This window comes from Lissotriton vulgaris, chromosome 5, assembly GCF_964263255.1.
Source record: "Lissotriton vulgaris chromosome 5, aLisVul1.2, whole genome shotgun sequence".
Taxonomy (NCBI): Eukaryota; Metazoa; Chordata; class Amphibia; order Caudata; family Salamandridae; genus Lissotriton; species Lissotriton vulgaris.
Window position 1 is genome coordinate 1504873534 of NC_141693.1, and position 18635 is coordinate 1504892168.

Sequence of the window (18635 nt, forward strand, 5' to 3'; positions counted from 1 at the left end):
GCTGAACAGCAGATGTGGTGCTATACAACATGGCTAAAAGATATTCACATTGACAAGGCCAAGAGCTCGGGTATATCTGCGATCTAATGGTTTTGCCAATGCTTGTTGATGTTATCTTGCTGAACAAATGTGGAAGTATAGTGAGAAACAGTAGAGGAGCATTTCTAAAAGGTGATGGTGTCGTTTTGTAGGGGCACGCATATGTGTTGGGCACACCTTCTAAATAAGCAACTGGTATGTTATAGCTACTTTTTTACATAGATTGGCGTTAGCCATGTTGTAAAGCACGACTTAAATCCATTGGCAAATCCAATAGAACCCTAAAGCATGCCCTATTGGCTTTGCCAAAGCTTGTTGTTCTTAGTGAGTAACCCTTAGTGGGTAATGCTCGGTGGGTTCCGTAGGTGTCTGCACTATACGACCTATACTGTGTTGGGTTGCTAAGATCCATCAAGTATGAAACATATATGATGTTGCTGTTACTTCTACACAGAAGAGTCATGGCTTAGCATTTTCCTATGAGAAAGGAGCGTAGGTATAAAATGGAGTGCAGCAGACAACCACTACCCCACAGCGTACACGCACGCACGCACGCACACACACACACACACACGCATACCCACACATCTCTCTCTCTTAATTGAATCATTTTTAAGAAACTTGTTTTTGATTTGAACAGTTTTATTTGCAGGACACAGGGCTGGATACCTTGATTGCATGAACTGGAGGTCGAAATCTACAGGAACAAACTAGAGCAGTGAATCAATGGTACATCCTCGAATCGGTACAAAGGAGAGTACCCCGCCTGCCAGGGGGACCCTCTTGGGACCTCCTAGGCTGACGGAGTCTATGCCCTGGAGGCGAAACCAACTCTGCTGTTCCCGAAGTCGAAGACGGAGTAGTAGAGGCGGATGAAGACATCCCCCAGGATCCAGAGCGGCTCTCCGTTCTGTGCGTTGAGGTTGATGCTCAGAAGGTTTGCGGTGCAATAACCATTGGACTTGAAGGAAAAGAAAACACAGCATCAGGTACACAGCTCATCATTACATATTAAAAGCAGAATAAGGGTGAGGGTAATGCTAGAGAGCCTGCATGACCTGAGTGTTGAAACTAGTAAGGGGAATATGAAGACTCTGTGACTCTGAACAGATCTAGACATTTATTTTAGGAACAATTGAGATTTGCGTAAGGTTGTTACCTTTTAAAGGCCACTTGCAATCACGGAACATGTGGCCAGTGAAGGGTGTGAGGCCCTCCTGTAGGGCACTTGTAAGTTACTGGTTTTAGGGATCTTGAAGTACCTTGATTAATTGAAATTGAATGTGAGAGGGAATTGTAGTGAAGGTTGTAGGTCCTTGTTTAAGGCAACGTCAAGGAATGCGGAGACACTGGTGGAAGGGATTGTTGACCTCAGTGGATTTATGAAAGCTGAATGTCCCAGGTTTTACAGAAGTGTAAGCACATTTAAAGATGCTCAGAAGTGAGGCAAACTACTCAGTGTGGAAATCTACCTGGAATTACTATCCCATACCTGTAGCACGTAAGCCGACGGTGGGACAGGGAAGGAGATGCCATTAATGACGAAGTCGAGAGTTGGCAAACTCTGGATGTTGTTGCAGTTTACTGGATACTACAGAAAAAGAGCCCAATGATTATACATAGGAAAGACAACACTGTACGCCAGCTTAAATCTCCCCATCCCACAATGCACACCGTCTCACATTTGTGATATCACCTCCTGCTTCTCGTCTGCTCCACTGCGGCCTATTTCCTGTCTCTGTTGAACTGTGATATTGCTCATGATAGCAAGCACTATGGTGCTCATTAACAGTGATCCTTAAATTCTGATGGGCCCACAGCATAAATACCTGGCTCGTCGCAATTAAGCGTTTGTGTTTTATACACAGAGAACAACAGAAACCCCTGCACGAAACGTGTGAATCAGCACAGAAACACCAATTTCTGCATGTTATTTCCCCCAAATTTGTAATCCCCATTATTGAACCCGCCCCAGCATTACTGGGACCTCTGGTAACAGAATTTTCAAGGTGAGGAAATAAAGGGGATTTTACTTGTAGTGAGGGCCCATGAGTTCCTCTCACTTGTCTAATCGAGGAGGCCAATCACACTCCCCCACCAAGCATACTTAGCAAAACATTAAAATTGTGAAACCCAGCAAATATAAAAATGATGGAAAAGCCTCTCCATCAGAGGTGCATACCTCTGGCGGAACAGAATGCCCTTTTTCTCCCAGTCAGCAAATCACCCAAAACTAACGAGTCTAGCATCTAGTGACATCAACCTGTTGAGGTTCCTCATCAGCATCAACCTGTTGTTTTGGTGTTTGCTTTCCCTAGGTATTCAAAGATATCTATCTAGCCTCAACAAAAAACCAGCGAAGAACCACCTACCACGCCGTTTGAGTTGGCTTGGACCCCCAGGTAGGGCAGAAGCTGGCCCATGTAGGGCTCTGGGATGTTGAGCTGGGTGGTGCCAGTGTCTACGATCGCTTGGCAGCCTTGGCTGCACCAACCAGTGGCTTGTCCATTGATAGAGAAACTGAAAAGGAAACAAACAAAGAAAGATCATCTATGGAGATTGTAGTAAATGAAGCACCAAACACAGTAGGCGATTGTAGGAGGTTCCTTTATTCTCAGTAAGAGAAAGCGTAAGAGCAGACCACCAACAGCAGCAACAACAGGTCAACTGCCAAAGAGTGGAACTCACAGAGAGAAGGCAGGGTAGAACATAGAACATAGAACAAGTAATGAATGCATAACACAGAAAGACTAGAATGGCAACTTGGCAAGAACTAGTATGTACTACACATCTTCTTCCTTTCTGTTGTTTGAAAGAACAGAAAAAAAAACAAAGGAAAAGGAAAAGAAAAAAAAAACTAACAAACAAAATCCTGTAAGTAAGTAGGAGGCCGCCGAGGCCTGAGAGGGCGTGCAGAAGGAGAAGGGCTTGGAACAGGGACCGGGACCGGCAACAAAGCAGGTGCATCACCCCCACCAGAAACAACAACTTCATCTTGCACAAGGGAAGCAAGAGGCACACCACTAGAGGGTAAGGAGACATCCGACTCATTGGCCAGCAAAAATCCACTAGAGGAAGAATCAGTGGGAGAGGTGGGAGAAACCGAAACCCCAGAGTGCACAGGAAACAAAGGGGAACCCCCCTTTTCTCTCTTGTAGAGAGCAACTCTCCTGAAGTTCCAGCACTCGCCATTATTCAAAATGACGCAATGGTTGAGCACTTTTTTGACTTTAAATGGACCCTTAAACTTGGACAAACCTCTTTGAAGCCTGCCCAACTTGATCTTGACTAAATCTCCCACAAGGAAGGGAGGAGAAAAAGAAACATTTGAGGAAGAATCAGCAACACCAGTTTGGCAATCATCCGGAAAACTACCCTGAGCCTGCAGGGTGACAACATCCCTCATCCATGACGGGACTAACTTCAACCCAGGATCACGTCCTCTCATTAACTGAAAAGGAGACAAATCACCACTAGCCAAAGGAGTGGTGCGGTAGGCCCAGAGCATCTCATCAACCATCTTCCTGACGATGTGACCACCACTAGACGCCATCTGTATGATACCCTTAACCACTTTATTGGCTCTCTCGCAAACGGCATTGCCCTGAGGGTTGTATAAAGATGTAAGGTGATGGGAGACACCACACCCCTTCAAAAAGGTCTCCATGTCCTTGGAGGTGAGTTGTGGACCATTGTCTGTGATTAAGACAGAAGGCAGACCCTCATCCTTAAAAAGATGACCCAAAAACCTGATGGAGTAGGAAGAAGTGATATCATTAGTAAAATGAACAACCAACCACTTGGTAAAAATGTCAATGACCACAATGGCAAATCTATCGCTTTCCCCTAACTCACCCATAGGGCCAATGAAATCAAGGGCAATGGTATGCCAAGGCAAATCTGGTGAAAGAACATGAGCACCATCAACAAGCTTAGGGCCAGTCTTCAATCGTTTCTCCCCTTCCCTACAGAGAGAACAGCTCTCAACCCACTCCACAACCTGGGAGTCAACACCAGGCCACCAGAAGTGGTCTTTCAAACGCCTTTGGGTAAGGGTCTGGCCCATGTGCCCTTCATGTGCCAAAGCCAGTAACTTGGTTCTTAACCCGAAGGGGGGGACGAATTTCTCGCCTTTAAAAAGAATGCCCCCAACAACAGAAAGATCATCAAGGACTTTAATGTAAGGACGAACCGCAATAGGAACAGAACTTTCCCGTCTGGACCCCAACCTTATGAGTCTGATGACCTCCTGAAGAGTGGCATCAGAAGACATTTCTCTGGACCAGTCACTGGGAGAAAAAACGCCCTCACCTACAAAAACGGCATCCTCCACCGAGGCCACAGCTAAATCATCTGAGTCAAGAGAGACAACTGAATTGTGAGGAGAACGCCAATCCATGGACAGCCTCGAGAGACAATCGGCTTGGACATTTTTCCAGCCTGGGACGTATTCTACCGAGTACTGAAACTCCTGTAGTCTGGCCGCTAGCTTCATAAGGCGGGCAGAACCCTTACCTGCCCCCCCAGGAGAAAGAACCTTGATCAGAGGTTTATGGTCAGAGCGCAAAGTGAAGTTCATGCCCCACAAAAAGGTACGAAAATACTCAACAGCCCAAGAGGCCGCTAACGCCTCCCTTTCGATAACGGAATAGTTCTTCTCCGTATCCGTAAGGGTCCTGGAAGCAAAGGCGATGGTGACTTCTGATCCCCCACACAACTGAGACAACATAGCCCCCAAACCATGTGCACTTGCATCAACAGTGACGATAGAGCTGTTGCGTACATCAAAAGGAGATAAAATTTTAGCATTGCAGATTTCATTTTTGATGTTCACAAAACATTTTTCTTGCTCAGCCCCCCAAATAAAACTTACACCCCGTTTAAGCAAAGACCTAATAGGCACAGTCTTGTCAGAAAAGTTATGTACAAACTTAGAGTAGTACTCTATCAACCCCATGAAAGAACGGAGCTGGTCTTTGTCAGAGGGCGAGGGTGCAGAACGAATAGCCTCACATAGGTTTCTTTTGGGCTTGATACCAGAGGCAGTGATAGTGTAGCCCAGATAATCCACTTCACACACACCAAACAAACATTTATCCTTCCGTAAAGTCAAACCAGCATCAGATAACTTCTCAAGAACAACATTCAAAGTGTAATTGTGCTGAGATTCAGTTAGACCATAAATGAGAATGTCGTCTTGAAAATAGACCACCTTGGGCACACCTTTGAAGATACCTGACACCATGCGCTGAAAAACGCTGGCTGCTGACTTGAGACCAAATGGCAAACGAGTAAATTGGAAGGTACCCCAGGGAGTGATGAAGGCCGTGAGGGACTTGGAGTCTTGGTGGAGGTCAATTTGATGGTATGCACTCCTGAGGTCCAATTTCGAGAAAAATCTCGCACCATTAAGGGTAGTAACCAATTCAGATATGTTGGGTAGTGGGAAGGTGTCAGCAACAACGCAGTGGTTGAGAGACCTGAGGTCAACGCAGAAACGGAGCTTGCCGTCAGCCTTCTTGGTGACGACAATGGGCGAAACCCACGGAGAGGCTTCAACCGGCTCAATGACACCAGAACTCAACATGTCATCCAAGAGACCCTTGACCTCATCCCTAATGATGATAGGAATGCGTCTCACCTTGTGTTGTATGGGAACAGAGTTGGGTTTGATTATGATTTTATGTGAATAGCCCTTAAGTCGACCCAAACTTTCACCAAAGACATTTTTAAATCTAGAGAGTAAAGAAGACAGATCAGAGTCCTCCACCACCATGACTTGTGGATCAGCTCGGGGATTCACAACAATGCACAGGTCATATTGGTGTATCCAACCAAGGATGGCAGGACCAGACTCTGAGACATACACCTTACCAAAAATTTGTCTGGTTGAGAACGCAATGTTGGCCTCAAAGTACCCCAAAATGCTCAGTGGTTCCCCTTGATACCCCCCAGGAGAAATATCCGTGGGAAAAAAGGAAGTCATACCCCACAATTCAACAACCAGTGAGTAGGGAATAATTGTATACCGCGAACCAGTATCAACCATCAAATAAACTTGCTTTTCATTAATAATGAAAAGAGCCTTAGGTCTATTCCTACGTTTGTGGTCTTCGCGTTGAAGATCACTATCATCACCCACAACCAAAATTTTGTCCGAGTCATCTTCAACTATTGTAATATCGCTAAGATATGAAACAGAAGAGCGGGCTTTACTTCTGCAAACACGAGCGTAATGCCCCAATTTGCCACATTTCATGCATTCCTGTTTGGCTGCAAAGCAAAATTTGGAATCAGAAGCATGTGCCAGGCTACCACACCTCAGACATTGCCTGGAAGAAGAAGGTTTAACAATGTTATTTGACTTAACATTAACAGACTTTTTGTTGAAGAATTTTCTCTGTTTAAGAAGTGCAACTTCGTCTTGGTCATCATCTCCTTGACTCGGAGGCATATACGAATGACAAGACACCTCACCAACATCAGATGAAATTGCCCTCTTTTCCAACTCTCGCATACATCCTTGGGACTGTTCAACAACTTTCGCCAAGTCAATTGCTGTTTGTAGATTGGGATTTTTCGCTGCCCAAAGACGTTCCTGAATTTTTTTATTATTGCATTGTACAATAAGCTGATCCCTGATCAGCTCATCAGTCATATTGCCAAACTTGCATTTCACTGACATTTCGCGCAACCTAGAAACAAAGTCGTCTATGCTCTCACCAGTTTTTTGGCTTTTGGTGTAAAATTTATACCTGTTCATGACAAGGTTTTCCTCCTTGGCATACCTGACCTCAAGGCGAGACACAGCCTCCTTATACTCATCCAACGGGGCCTGTGCGCCAGGTACAAGAACTTGAGGCAAGAACCTGAAGACACGTTGTCCTTCTTTACCTAGCGAACTTAGAAGCAGTGCTTTCTTGCGTTTAGGAGAGAACTCTTGAGCATCCAGCGCATCAAGATAGTTCTCAAACATGGGAAACCAGTCTTCCCATGATATGCTGGGTTGGCCAGGCAAAGAAAGAAAGCTAGGCGGCAAAACAATAGATCCTGCCTGCAGTGATGATTGTTCAGCCATGTTTGAGTAGAGGTGAGAGTCACAAACAGAGTCAATTGCGAAGAAATAAACACACCAAAAAAACGAGTCAGGAGAAATGAGCAAATAAATAGTTAATGACAGGAACGTGTTCCAAAACGAAACGCTACAAAAAGAAGTAAGTAAAAACTTTACTTGTCACAAATGCGCACAAGACGAGCGCATCGTCGTTGCTGGAGTTGAATGTGTTACCATGGTAATCCAAGATGGCTCCCAGCGTGATGACGTGGACGCGTTGTGCGTCTGAGACGACGTGTTGAGACGATCACGCAAAGGAAGAGGAGCGCATGCTAGCGTCACAAGCTAGCGTCACAAGCAGGATCGCTGACTCCCCCGGAGAGTTCCACTGCGTCATCAAAGCTGCAGAGACGCCGAGGGAGCAGGAGATAGCCAAGCAGGAGACAGAGGAGAAGGAAAGCAAGCGGAACAGAGGCAGAAGAGGTAAAAACTTGCCGATTCCGCCGATTCCGTGGTAGACGCTAAAAATGAAACCATCAATCCTCGTTTAGTCCTCGTAGGCAGATTCTCCAAGCGTAGACAGGAATTCAACTCGGTCTGCTCTTAAATGAAGTCGGAAGGTGGCGGAAAGGTGCAGGTTTCGAAGAAACGTCGCCAAAATACTGTAGTAAATGAAGCACCAAACACAGTAGGCGATTGTAGGAGGTTCCTTTATTCTCAGTAAGAGAAAGCGTAAGAGCAGACCACCAACAGCAGCAACAACAGGTCAACTGCCAAAGAGTGGAACTCACAGAGAGAAGGCAGGGTAGAACATAGAACATAGAACAAGTAATGAATGCATAACACAGAAAGACTAGAATGGCAACTTGGCAAGAACTAGTATGTACTACAGAGATTTCCCCCAGCTCCTGGATCAACTAATGAAGGCAGGGACATGTTAAGGTTTGTGGGGGACCTCGGATAACCCTATTTTTGGGGCCCTGGTTCGGAACAGCTTTGAATTTATAATCCAATATCAGCTCAAATGCATTTTTGGGGCAATAGTTCAGAACAGCTTTGAGTGTATAATCCACTTTCAGCTCTTTCATGCCCCATTTGGCAAGGCCACTGACCGCACAAGCACATTGGTCCAAATTCTAAATGTGTGTTGCATCTACTATTCAGGAATAGTGATGTGTTCACTAATATTACCGCAAGTAATCTCTGTGGCACCTTCCCATTTCTCATATGTGAGGTCTAAGAGAAGCACTTTTAAAGGATTTTGCATGAAACATAAACATAATATTTGTTTCTGAATGTCTGTAATAGTCTTACACATCACCCAACATTATTATTTTTTTAATGGTATTTAAAACAATATGTTCAAGAATAATTCAGAGTCATTATGGCAAGGCGCGCTGCAAAAACAAAACTGGCTCTATCAGGGGCCCCCACCCATAAAAGGCTGGGACCCTGGGCCAGAGCCCACTTTGCTCATGCCTTAAAACGTCTCTGAATGAAGGAAGGCTAGAGGCGGGGGCTTGAGGACAGCTCCCACCCAGCCTGGACATTTTCAGGGCTCTTCATTAATGGTCATTCAGTGGGGCAAAGTGAATGTGAGGACACAGTGCAGAAACGACTGCTTTGAGCCGCAACAGTGACTGCTTGTCCAGGCCACGAGTTCATACAAATAAGGGTGTTGGTTCCACCACAACTGGATCGTGTCAGGAACAGCAGGACTTTTCCAAAAGTGGCTTGAAAAGGACATGTCCCTTGCTGGGCGTGGCCGTTTGCAAATGGGAGTTGATTACTCAACTGACAATAACATGAGGCTAGATGCCCCCCCCCCCCCCCCCCCCCCCCCCCGAGGCCTGCCCGGTGACGCGGTTGGCATACTTACTCCTGCAGCGCGATCTGCCAGTACAGCTCTGCACTCAGTGGGGCCCAGTAGAGCTGGCCAGTGTACAGGCTGCTGTCGATGCCCCCGAAGATGACTTCACCAGACTGGCTGCAATTTCAATGGAGGAGAAGGAATGGTTACTCACAGTGCACTGAGACTCACGCCACGCAAGAAACTTTGAGGACTCGATAAGAAAACGCTAAGCCTATTAGGAGACTTGTTGTAAAGCCTGAGGACATATTTTGTGCAAAAAAATATTTCGCTTCTACGCTCTGTGAGTTCTTCATTAAATACATGAGCCTTGGTCTCCTTTGGAGTATCGATTACAACATCTACCAAGCCTGCCTTCTTGAGAAAATTATGTTAATTTTTATCATAAAAACATTTCTGGACCTTTGCGTTCCTTGTTTCCTCTTTAACTTCCGGTCTGAGGCCTGCTGTGCATATTTGACTTTGCCTATCAGTTAGTGATGTCAGTTTCCGCCTGTGATCTGCCAGCCTCCTCTATTGCTACCCCTTGTGTGCCCCTCTGATGACACTTCGTGATCGTGTCTTGGCACACACCTACGCTGCCAAGTGTGATGTGTGATGCCGCTCGCTAGTTGTGGCCTGGCAGCCTTTATCAGCGAGCACCTGTGTTTCTGTATTATATCCCTCTGGGACTAGAAGGCCTTGTAAATTCGGTCCGATCCCATGTGACTTCAGTGTTGCCTCATCGCTGTTGCTTAGTGAACCTCAGCTGCTGTCACAGCCTACTTGACTACGTGATGTCACTTCTGTGTCTAACTACGTGATGTCACTTCTGTGACGTCTGATAGTGCTCCTCTGCTGTCACTCTGTGCCCGTGCTAATTTCCTGTGATTTCCTTGCATCCATGTCATATAATTTCCTGTCTGGACTGGTAGCTTTGAATTTCCATCTTATCATGTTATTCCCTGTTTGTCATGTGACCCTGTGATGGAACCTTTCGTCTACAGCCCCCATTTCTTATGTTTGTTCCTGTGCTATCCTTCTCTGTGACCTGCCCATCTTGGAATGCGATACTTTCCCTAGGCATCTATGTGATCACACTTCCTGCCGGAGGTCTGGTATCTCTCATCTCATTTGTTTACCTGACTATAGGAAGTCACTTCCTGTTTATTGTTGAAACCACTTCAACAGATAGATTTCGACGTTGGCAGACGTCGAAACTAAAACGAGACACTAAAGGGTGAAAAATATATTTACATCAAAGTCATCTTTATGATAACACGAAATGGTTGACATAAGTGTTGAAAGTAAGGATAGTGGTATAACAGAAAGTCACAATGCAAAAGAAAAACGGTTCAATGGGCGAAATAGGTAGTGTAAGCTTATTATAGTAGAGGTTAGATTCTGGAGTCTATTCTTGCACCCGGGGAGACACGAGAAATAGGGGTCCAAGCAGACAAATGTGACTCCAAACCTCGCGTAGTAGCCACATGCCACACTGACATGGCACCCTTAACGGGGAACAGCCTGATAGGCCCCTGGGGAAAGCTGTGCACTGGGCTCTGCCTACACAACCAATCACAGGAATACAAATGTGTTTAACGGAAAATTAGTGTTAAATTCTGGTCTGCATGGGGCCCTTATCCTCGTGAGGTCTCAGGGCAACCTCCCAGTGTGCCCATGTGTGGAGATGGCACTTCACACTGGGGTGGTACAAGGCCCTAAAGTGGTGAATCAAAAGGTGCCTCCTGCGGTCCATCAGGCCTGCATTGTGGCATCGTCCTTACCTGCCCATATACACGCTGAAGACGGGCTCGGTCATCAGGTTCTGCTGCAGCATGCCCTGCATCGGGGTAGTCGCTCCGCCCACTGACAGGCCTGGGTAGGCCATTCCAAAGATTCCATCAAACTTGGAGTAGTAAAAGTTGGAGCTGGGCTCGGTGATGGTCAGACCGAACTCTTGGTTGGTGATGGAGATGCCCTGGACCTGTGGAAGACAAGTGAGTCATTGTCTGAGACAGCAGAACTGTCACACGAACAGCAGTGGTGCTGGAACAATTTTCAGAGTGGAAGCACTGCCATTAATGATATGTCACTGAAGTTAAAGAGACTGTGAAAAATCCAAGCATCAGCCAAAAAAACAAGCGTAGCAAATGTGCCACACCTCTTCAGCAGTAGAGTGGTAAGGTGGTGGTATGTAGCTGGTGGTGCACTGTCAATAACAGACAGAACATTTTACGTTGAAGTGGCCACTAAATTTGCATAGACATTCTGTTGCACTGGTAAAACTATACAGGGTCAAAACGATCATGTGTGGACATCGGGTTTCAGCGAATATTTACCATTTGCACATTGCCAAGTAAAGTGTGTTGAGTTGGTTCGAACCTATAAAAATCTTTTTTTCCATCACACTTCAGAATTACACGGTGCTGTGTGTCTTCCCCGTACAATCCCAGTTTAGAATCTTTGGGTTGCAGTAAACTGCACATGTTCAGAGTTTTTGTGAATAACATGTAGGCTTTGATGCTTAAAGAACTATTGATGGACAGAATGCAGAACAATGTCATACATTCATCCCAGTACAGAGATCTGGGCCTAAATCCATCGTGTTTTTTGCTTACCATGCCATTCCAGTTTGGACCCAGCCATATGCAAATCAGTCTTGACCCTGCGCCCAATGGGAACAGTCCAGCCCGAACTGCCAGGCCAGGGCCTCCCTGGGCTGGAAACGAGCATCCTAGGACCGGTTTCGGGGTTTCACCCCTCTTCAGCCAGGCTAGCTTGATTCCAGTGGCATGGAGAGCACGGAACTCACGTCTGAGCATACCCGTCCCACTCGGGGTGACAAATGCAAAAAGAACTATTGATGGACAGAATGCAGAACAATGTCATACATTCACCCCAGTACTGAGATCTGGGCCTAAATCCATCGTGTTTTTTGCTTACCATGCCATTCCAGTTTGGACCCAGCCATATGCAAATCAGTCTTGACCCTGCGCCCAGTGGGAACAGTCCAGCCTGAACTGCCAGGCCAGGGCCTCCCTGGACTGGAAACGAGCATCCTAGGACCGGTTTCGGGGTTTCACCCCTCTTCAGCCAGGCTAGCTTGATTCCAGTGGCATAGAGAGCACGGAACTCACGTCTGAGCATACCCGTCCCACTCGGGGTGACAAATGCAAAAAGAACTATTGATGGACAGAATGCAGAACAATGTCATATATTCACCCCAGTACAGAGATCTGGGCCGAAATACACATGTCATATTAAATACCATGGGGCTTATTTACAAGCCCCTTGCGCCGAGGCTGCTTCACTTTTTAAATGGGAAAAAGTGACATACCGGTGGCGCAAGGGGCTTGTACATAAGCCACCATATCTTTTCCCTTGTTAAATTCCAGTTGATCAAAAAGTGCAGACTATATTACACCTGGTAATTACTGGGCGTGGTAAGCTCTGAATAACTTGGAATTCAACCCCTTACGTGAAACAGGTGTGTGTGCATGGATGGAAAAACTCCGGCTGACTCATGCTTATGGCCCAGATCTAGATCACAAAGTGTCCTCCCACCTCTCGCAGACAGCTTGTCCAGTATGACTGCTTTGAGCCAGCCTGCCCTGTCTGACACTCCCATACCGATTGTCCATTCCAAATAATCCCAGGCTACAAGCACAGGCTGGCCAGGACCGGTCTGACCATTTTCGGGTGGACCATCGAGTTGAGGACTTTCAGTCAGACCGTGTCCAGACACCCTGGCGAGTCAGATCTCTCTCCGTTAGTCTGTCCATTCTATCTATACTCCCAACCAGTGGCCCAGTCTAATGACTGGCAGATAATCCGTTCAGTCTAAGCTTTTCCAAACAAATGTACCTCAGATATTTCAATTGTTAACTTTGAATGTGTCCTCCCACTTTTTTTATTTTCTCTTTACTTCAAATGTTTTCTCTTCTTAATTACACAGTAGGGGTAAGCCCTTCTAAACAATTTAATCCACATTTTCCTTTACTCACTTGTCTTTTTTTAAGTAAGACTTCAGCCAAAACCCTTTGTTTTAATAAAAAGTATATGTATAATATACGTGTAGGAGCTTTCAGCCAGCCCTCTTCATCCATTGTTCTGTACTGCCATTTCCATATATGTTCCGCCACAGTGTGTCAGCCCACCTCAGCCATCCATTGGCTGACTTCACTGTGACTGGTGGCATGCTGCACATTCAGAAGGAGCACACCCACACACAAAGTAGTTCCCTTCAGTTCCAAGAAGTTCTATGGCAATGCGCCCTTTTCATTTCATTTTTCGTTTTTTTCCTTTCTTTTTTCCAAACACGTAGGTGAGAAATTAGATCTACCCAAACTCCCCATTGTTTCCTACTCCCCATCACCGTATTTTTTTAATCGTTTTCATGATTTCCCCCTTACATCTGGATTATTAATATTTGTTTTTTTGGCTTGACTTGTAATGGCACTTGCACCATTCAAGTGGAGCATAATGTATTCTATGCATATACTGTAAGGAACTTTGGCCCACCCTCGTTATGCCATTGGCTTATTTGTCTCAAAAACCTTCGGCCATTCACTTGAGATATGGTCAGTCACTTCTTGGATCAGCCAATCAGAGTTTTTTAATCTAGCTTTCTTTCTATATGTTTGTGTGCACCCTAATGCTTTCATGGAGTGCTTTAAGCACTATTTTTCTACTGAAAAATACACAGTGTTCACACATTTAATCCTTTTTTAGGTCTCGCCTGTGCCAGCGCACATGCGCTGCTCAGGTGAGACATTTAGGAAGGGCTTTAAACTTTGGAACACACACTCATGCGTGTGCTTTTGTTTTCTTCACCCGCTATCGGCTTTTGCATGCATCTTTCTAAGAAAGACAGAACGCAATTTGCCAAAGGCGGATTCATGTCCCGCCTTCTCTCTGCCCTAGCCTAGGGTCCACAGGAGGGAGCGTGGCTTTCCTCCCTTGTCATGGCTCATTAAGCACAGCGTACACTTTCAGTTCCAAATGCAGTCGCTTTCACTTTCGCATACCGTGCTTGTTTTATCTATGTGCTGAATGCACAAACAGACCCTTTTTTAAATTGTCCTGTACTGCATCAAGTATTTTTATCATGTTTGCCACCGCACAATTGCGAGTGTCAAACCCACTGTCTTTTCTAATTCTTTTTTTTCTTTAGAAAGGGTCTTTTTTGGAAATGTTTCCTTTCTAAGTGATGGTTGTGTAGCCTTGATGTAATACCCTGCCAGACAGCTTGTCTCTGCTATACACTTCCAGACGATACAGTTTGCGTGCTGGGAAGGTTCAGCTGGTACTTACTGTCACAGTGTCATAGCCGAAGAGCCCGGTGACGCTGCTGGCCACGTTGCCGCCGCCGTAGCCCATGGTGAAGCGCTGCCCATTTGAAGTATAGGTGGAGGACTGGCTGGGGTTGAATGTTGGATGGTTGGCTGAGGAGAGAGAAGCATGGTCAACATGAATTGGGGTAGACTGCATGCTAATGGCGGCAAAGATAGATGATGAAACAGGACATATTTGCATAAAACTGCTTAGATTACCTTTGAACTTAAACTCGGCACCTCCCCCCCACACCCTCCCTACACCCCCACGATAACCGTGGCATGCCCCCACCAACCAGCACGAATTTCCCTATGAACCCCTCTACTTAACACTCACTGCAGGCCGAGCTGGAGCAGTAGGTGGAGGGGACCCAAAGGTTGGAGGAGCCAGTGTCGAAGAGCACCAGGAAGTTCTGGCCAGGGGTGCCAATGCTGATCTCGCCATAGTAGTACGCCTAGGGGGAGAGAGGAGCACACAGTGGGTCCCGGTTATCTGTTGTTGTTGGGTGCTAAGAGAACAGCAACTTATGGAAACTGGGAGAATAGACCAAAAGCGGTTACAATTTTAGGAGCTCTACAGTAAAAGATGCATGGATGTGTTTGATTACTTGGTTGTGTATGCCAGCAGCCAGCCGAGAGTGAGGAATGGTCAAGTTTTACTATGGTGCGCGAGAAACCTGTGCTGCAGTTTGTCTTTAGTGCAAAAAGAACAATTGATTGACAGAATGCTGAACAATGTCATACATTCACCCCAGTATGTCTTTAGGTCAAGACCCCTAATGAACATTGCCGCGGTGACTGAAAAATTGTCGTGTAAACTTAGCCTTTCGTCTAATTAAACTGCTTGTCACAATACCTAACAAACAGAATTAATGAACCGTGGTTATTTTTTGTTTTGCATACGATTTGACTTACTGTCACAAATCGTATGTTTGAATTTAATTGAGTTATGGAGTAATGCACGTCTGGTAAGGCAATTGTAAACACTGGCATTGTCCTTATACAAAGAGAAAGCAGAGGTGGGAGATTAAAGAAAAGCAAAGATGAAGTAACAAGGCAGATTGAGGAATGGAGGAGACAATGAGAGTGAGAGGGAAAGGCAGTAAGGATGTAAAAAGATGGAAGGTGTTGTTGGGATCAAAAATTCGATATATACGTATTATTGGCCTAACTATATCAATATAACCTTGTGTTAGTATATTCGTGCAATTAGAGTTTATATTAGTAATATAAACAGCAACGATTCACTTTTTCGACCGTTCGCCCCTATTGGTATTACTGGAGCCATTTTGTTTCGTTTCTCTGTGTGCAAGTATTGCTTCCCTGAAATCATGTGATTCCGCTCTCTGCTCGAAACCACGGCCAGTTGAGCTGCCTATTATACTTGCTAGCTTGCAGCATGAGGAAACCCAAGGTCACACCTGCCCTTCTTGTGGGATGCGCACATTCTAGCAGAGCCTGTTCCTGTACTCCCCGGGCTACAGATAGAAAGGAAGGCACCTTATTGACCTGCCCCCGGAATAGCTTAGGCCTAGGCTACTAGCAAATCAATTGTGCCTAATATGGGTATTCCTCCTTGGCTTACTGACAAGCTCTATTTTTCCTTGTAGTGTGTGAATGTGAACATATGAAACGTACATATGCTTTGTATCTTGAACATGTAGTCAGTCTCCTCTGCGCACCTCTGAGGGCCATGCAGACTGAGGCTCCCCTGTCAGGGCTTGTATTTGATGAATAAACGATTGAACCTTCTCCATTGCCGACTGAATCATTATTAGTGATAAAGGTATATGGGCTATTGGTAAGTATAGCCTGTTGAATTAATTTTGAATCCTTCAGTGTGGACAAGAAAAGAAAACAGAAAAAGAAGAATGACAAAAGGAGAAAAAAGACAACAAAGATGTAAGTACATTTGTGAACGTCATAAAATAGGCAGGGGATTGAAGGATAAAAAGGGCTTGCGAGACGAAACAGGAAGATGGGGGGTGCAAAGGGGGTGACCGGAGGAGCATTTGAAATGGAGGTGCATAAAAAGGAGCACCATAAATGAGGCAGGGAGGAAGTGGAAAGGCAAAAAAGAAATTGATCGAAAGAGAGAACCATGGTGAAGCGGGATGGGTGTAAAAAGAGAAAGAAATAGAAAGGAGTGGGAGAAATTTGGACAACTAGCAACACAGGAATCAAGAGAAATAAGAAAGAGGAATGAGTGATGTCAGAGAAAGAAAAGGAACCAAAAAGAGACCGAATGAGTGAGGGAATGGGAGCCAGCCTGGATACTGCTGCACTGCACTTACGTCAAAGTACATATATTCATCAGCAACAGCGTAGTTGCTGAAGGTGTACTTGCTGGCTGGGTTGGGTTTGTGCGTTCTCAGGAACTCATCCAGCACCCCATGCTCCCTCATGTTCTCCCGGATGGACTTGTACTTCTTCAGGGGTACCCTGGGTAGGAGAGAGAGAGAACACCTCAGTATCGGAGCTTCCAGCGTCTCGCTACTTCAGCACGAGAGCCCAGTTAAACTCAGAATCATTAATAGAAGCACAATGATAGTTCCCAAGCCTTATCCATATCCATATCGAGCAGAGCAACCAACGCTGGACTGGCCTATTGGGATATTCCTTAGAATGACATTTGCCGGCAGAAAGGTGTAGCTGAAAGTCCAATTGGATTATGACCATATTCTCCTAGGCTAATCCTCCTCTCAGCCACGCCGTGCACCCCAACACACTCCATCTCTCAGGTCTCCTATATCCCATGCTAAGTTGGAAATAACTGCTTTGTCATGTAAGACATGGGAACAACGTGCTGCTTTTATGGTGCTGAAGCCAATAGGACATTTCCACAAAAATATACCTAACCTACTCAATATAGGCTTCTTCCAGTTGAACAAAGTATTTTGAACTACCGGGAGGGGGGGCGGGTGTTGCTCAGTAAACCTGGGATTGCACCAAAATGGTACGCCACCCCGACCTTGGCGTAACGAGAAGAAATATGTTTATTTCTATTTGTTACTTCCTCATTCTACACGTGATGCATCCCGCCTCGGGCATAGATGGAAGAAATTGCCTCTTAAGATTGTTTTTGTGCAGGAAAGGGTCCCTTCCTGCCCAAAAATAATCCTGCGCGGAATGCAGGCACCCTGCGTTGGCGCTAGATAGTCTCAAGTGTGCCAGCGCAGGTAGAGAGCTGAAGAGCTTTATATCTTAGTAGAATTAGGGCTGTTGAGCTCAGTTCCATTCATGCTACGCAGCACAGCTAGTTTGTTCGCCCTTGTGCTGTGTTAATTGTTAGTAAATATACACCTTTCAGATTCGTACAGGTGCTTACAGTGGTGCAGAACTATAGATCAGTGTATTTGCCACTATAAAAGCCAGCGATGGCCGGTAACATTACAATATGGTAAGACGCAATGCTCAAAACACTCATTATTTATGTTGGACTTGCTGGCACGCAGACTCTGAATTGCAGGCTGTGGACGCAGTATCATTCGTCCTCCTGGCACTCTCCTCAGCGCTGACTCAGACGGAAAGGGAAGGACTTCCTCCCTTATTCAATGACAAACCAACCAATCCTGGAACTGCAGCTGGATTGGTTGGAGCAAGCCAACCCTGCGCTCATTTTGAGGTTATGGGACTGTGGCTGCAATCCCTCGTCTGTTTCTTAGCCCTGGGATTGCAGGTGCTGAAGTGCACATGTCAGATTTGGTCGGCTCTAAACAGCCATTCTGCTATGCTCACTGGCAGGGCGCTGCATTAATAGTGCAATTGCACTAATTGGCTCCGCCCCCTGCCCTCACGCTGTAACAGCGCACCCCTGAGACACATTATAATAAAATGGTATTTAGGACCATTTTATTAATGTGTGTGACTGCTGCATTCGCAGCAGGCGGGGCAGCGCTCCTCCACCATAACGGAGGAGCTGCCGCTGATAAAAGCATGTGGATGCAGCACAACACAAAATTGTGCAGCACCATACACGTGCTGCACAAACCTGCTTTTTTTAAGCTCAGTTTTTGTTGGCACCATCATCATGCTACAGTTTGCAGTTTACCATCAGCAGCCGTCACAAACATAAAAAGAATGCATATCTTATGCTTTTGGTTTAGTTCCAGCTGTATGCTTTCCGTGAAAACTAGTGGCCAGGCCATTTCTAGCATATAACCCATCAATTCCCTCAAGTGGGGAGAGGTTGTGGCCTTACGGCCAGAGCTACAGACTTTGGAGCAGGGGAACCAGGTTTGAGTTTGGCGACGGCTCAGCTTCCTGTGATTTTGGGCAAATCACTCACCCACACTCCTCATCTGGCCACAGTAACATACCTATCCGTATCGACTGTAAAATGACTTCAAACACAACA

General features: G+C 45.8%; 1 protein-coding gene across 1 annotated transcript in view; it reads right to left on the reverse strand.

Moving 5' to 3' along the window:
* Positions 1–660: 660 nt before the first annotated feature.
* LOC147712870 (gastricsin-like) overlaps positions 661–18635 on the reverse strand; it is a 36656-nt gene continuing 18681 nt past the window's right edge. The window contains exons 2-9 of the mRNA XM_086923533.1: positions 16573–16720; positions 14616–14733; positions 14259–14389; positions 10730–10929; positions 8973–9080; positions 2412–2559; positions 1532–1630; positions 661–1000 (exon numbers count right to left, since the gene is read on the reverse strand). Coding sequence (XP_086779659.1) covers positions 848–1000; positions 1532–1630; positions 2412–2559; positions 8973–9080; positions 10730–10929; positions 14259–14389; positions 14616–14733; positions 16573–16720 — 1105 coding nt within the window. The 3' untranslated portion in view covers positions 661–847. The remainder of the gene's footprint in view (positions 1001–1531; positions 1631–2411; positions 2560–8972; positions 9081–10729; positions 10930–14258; positions 14390–14615; positions 14734–16572; positions 16721–18635) is intronic.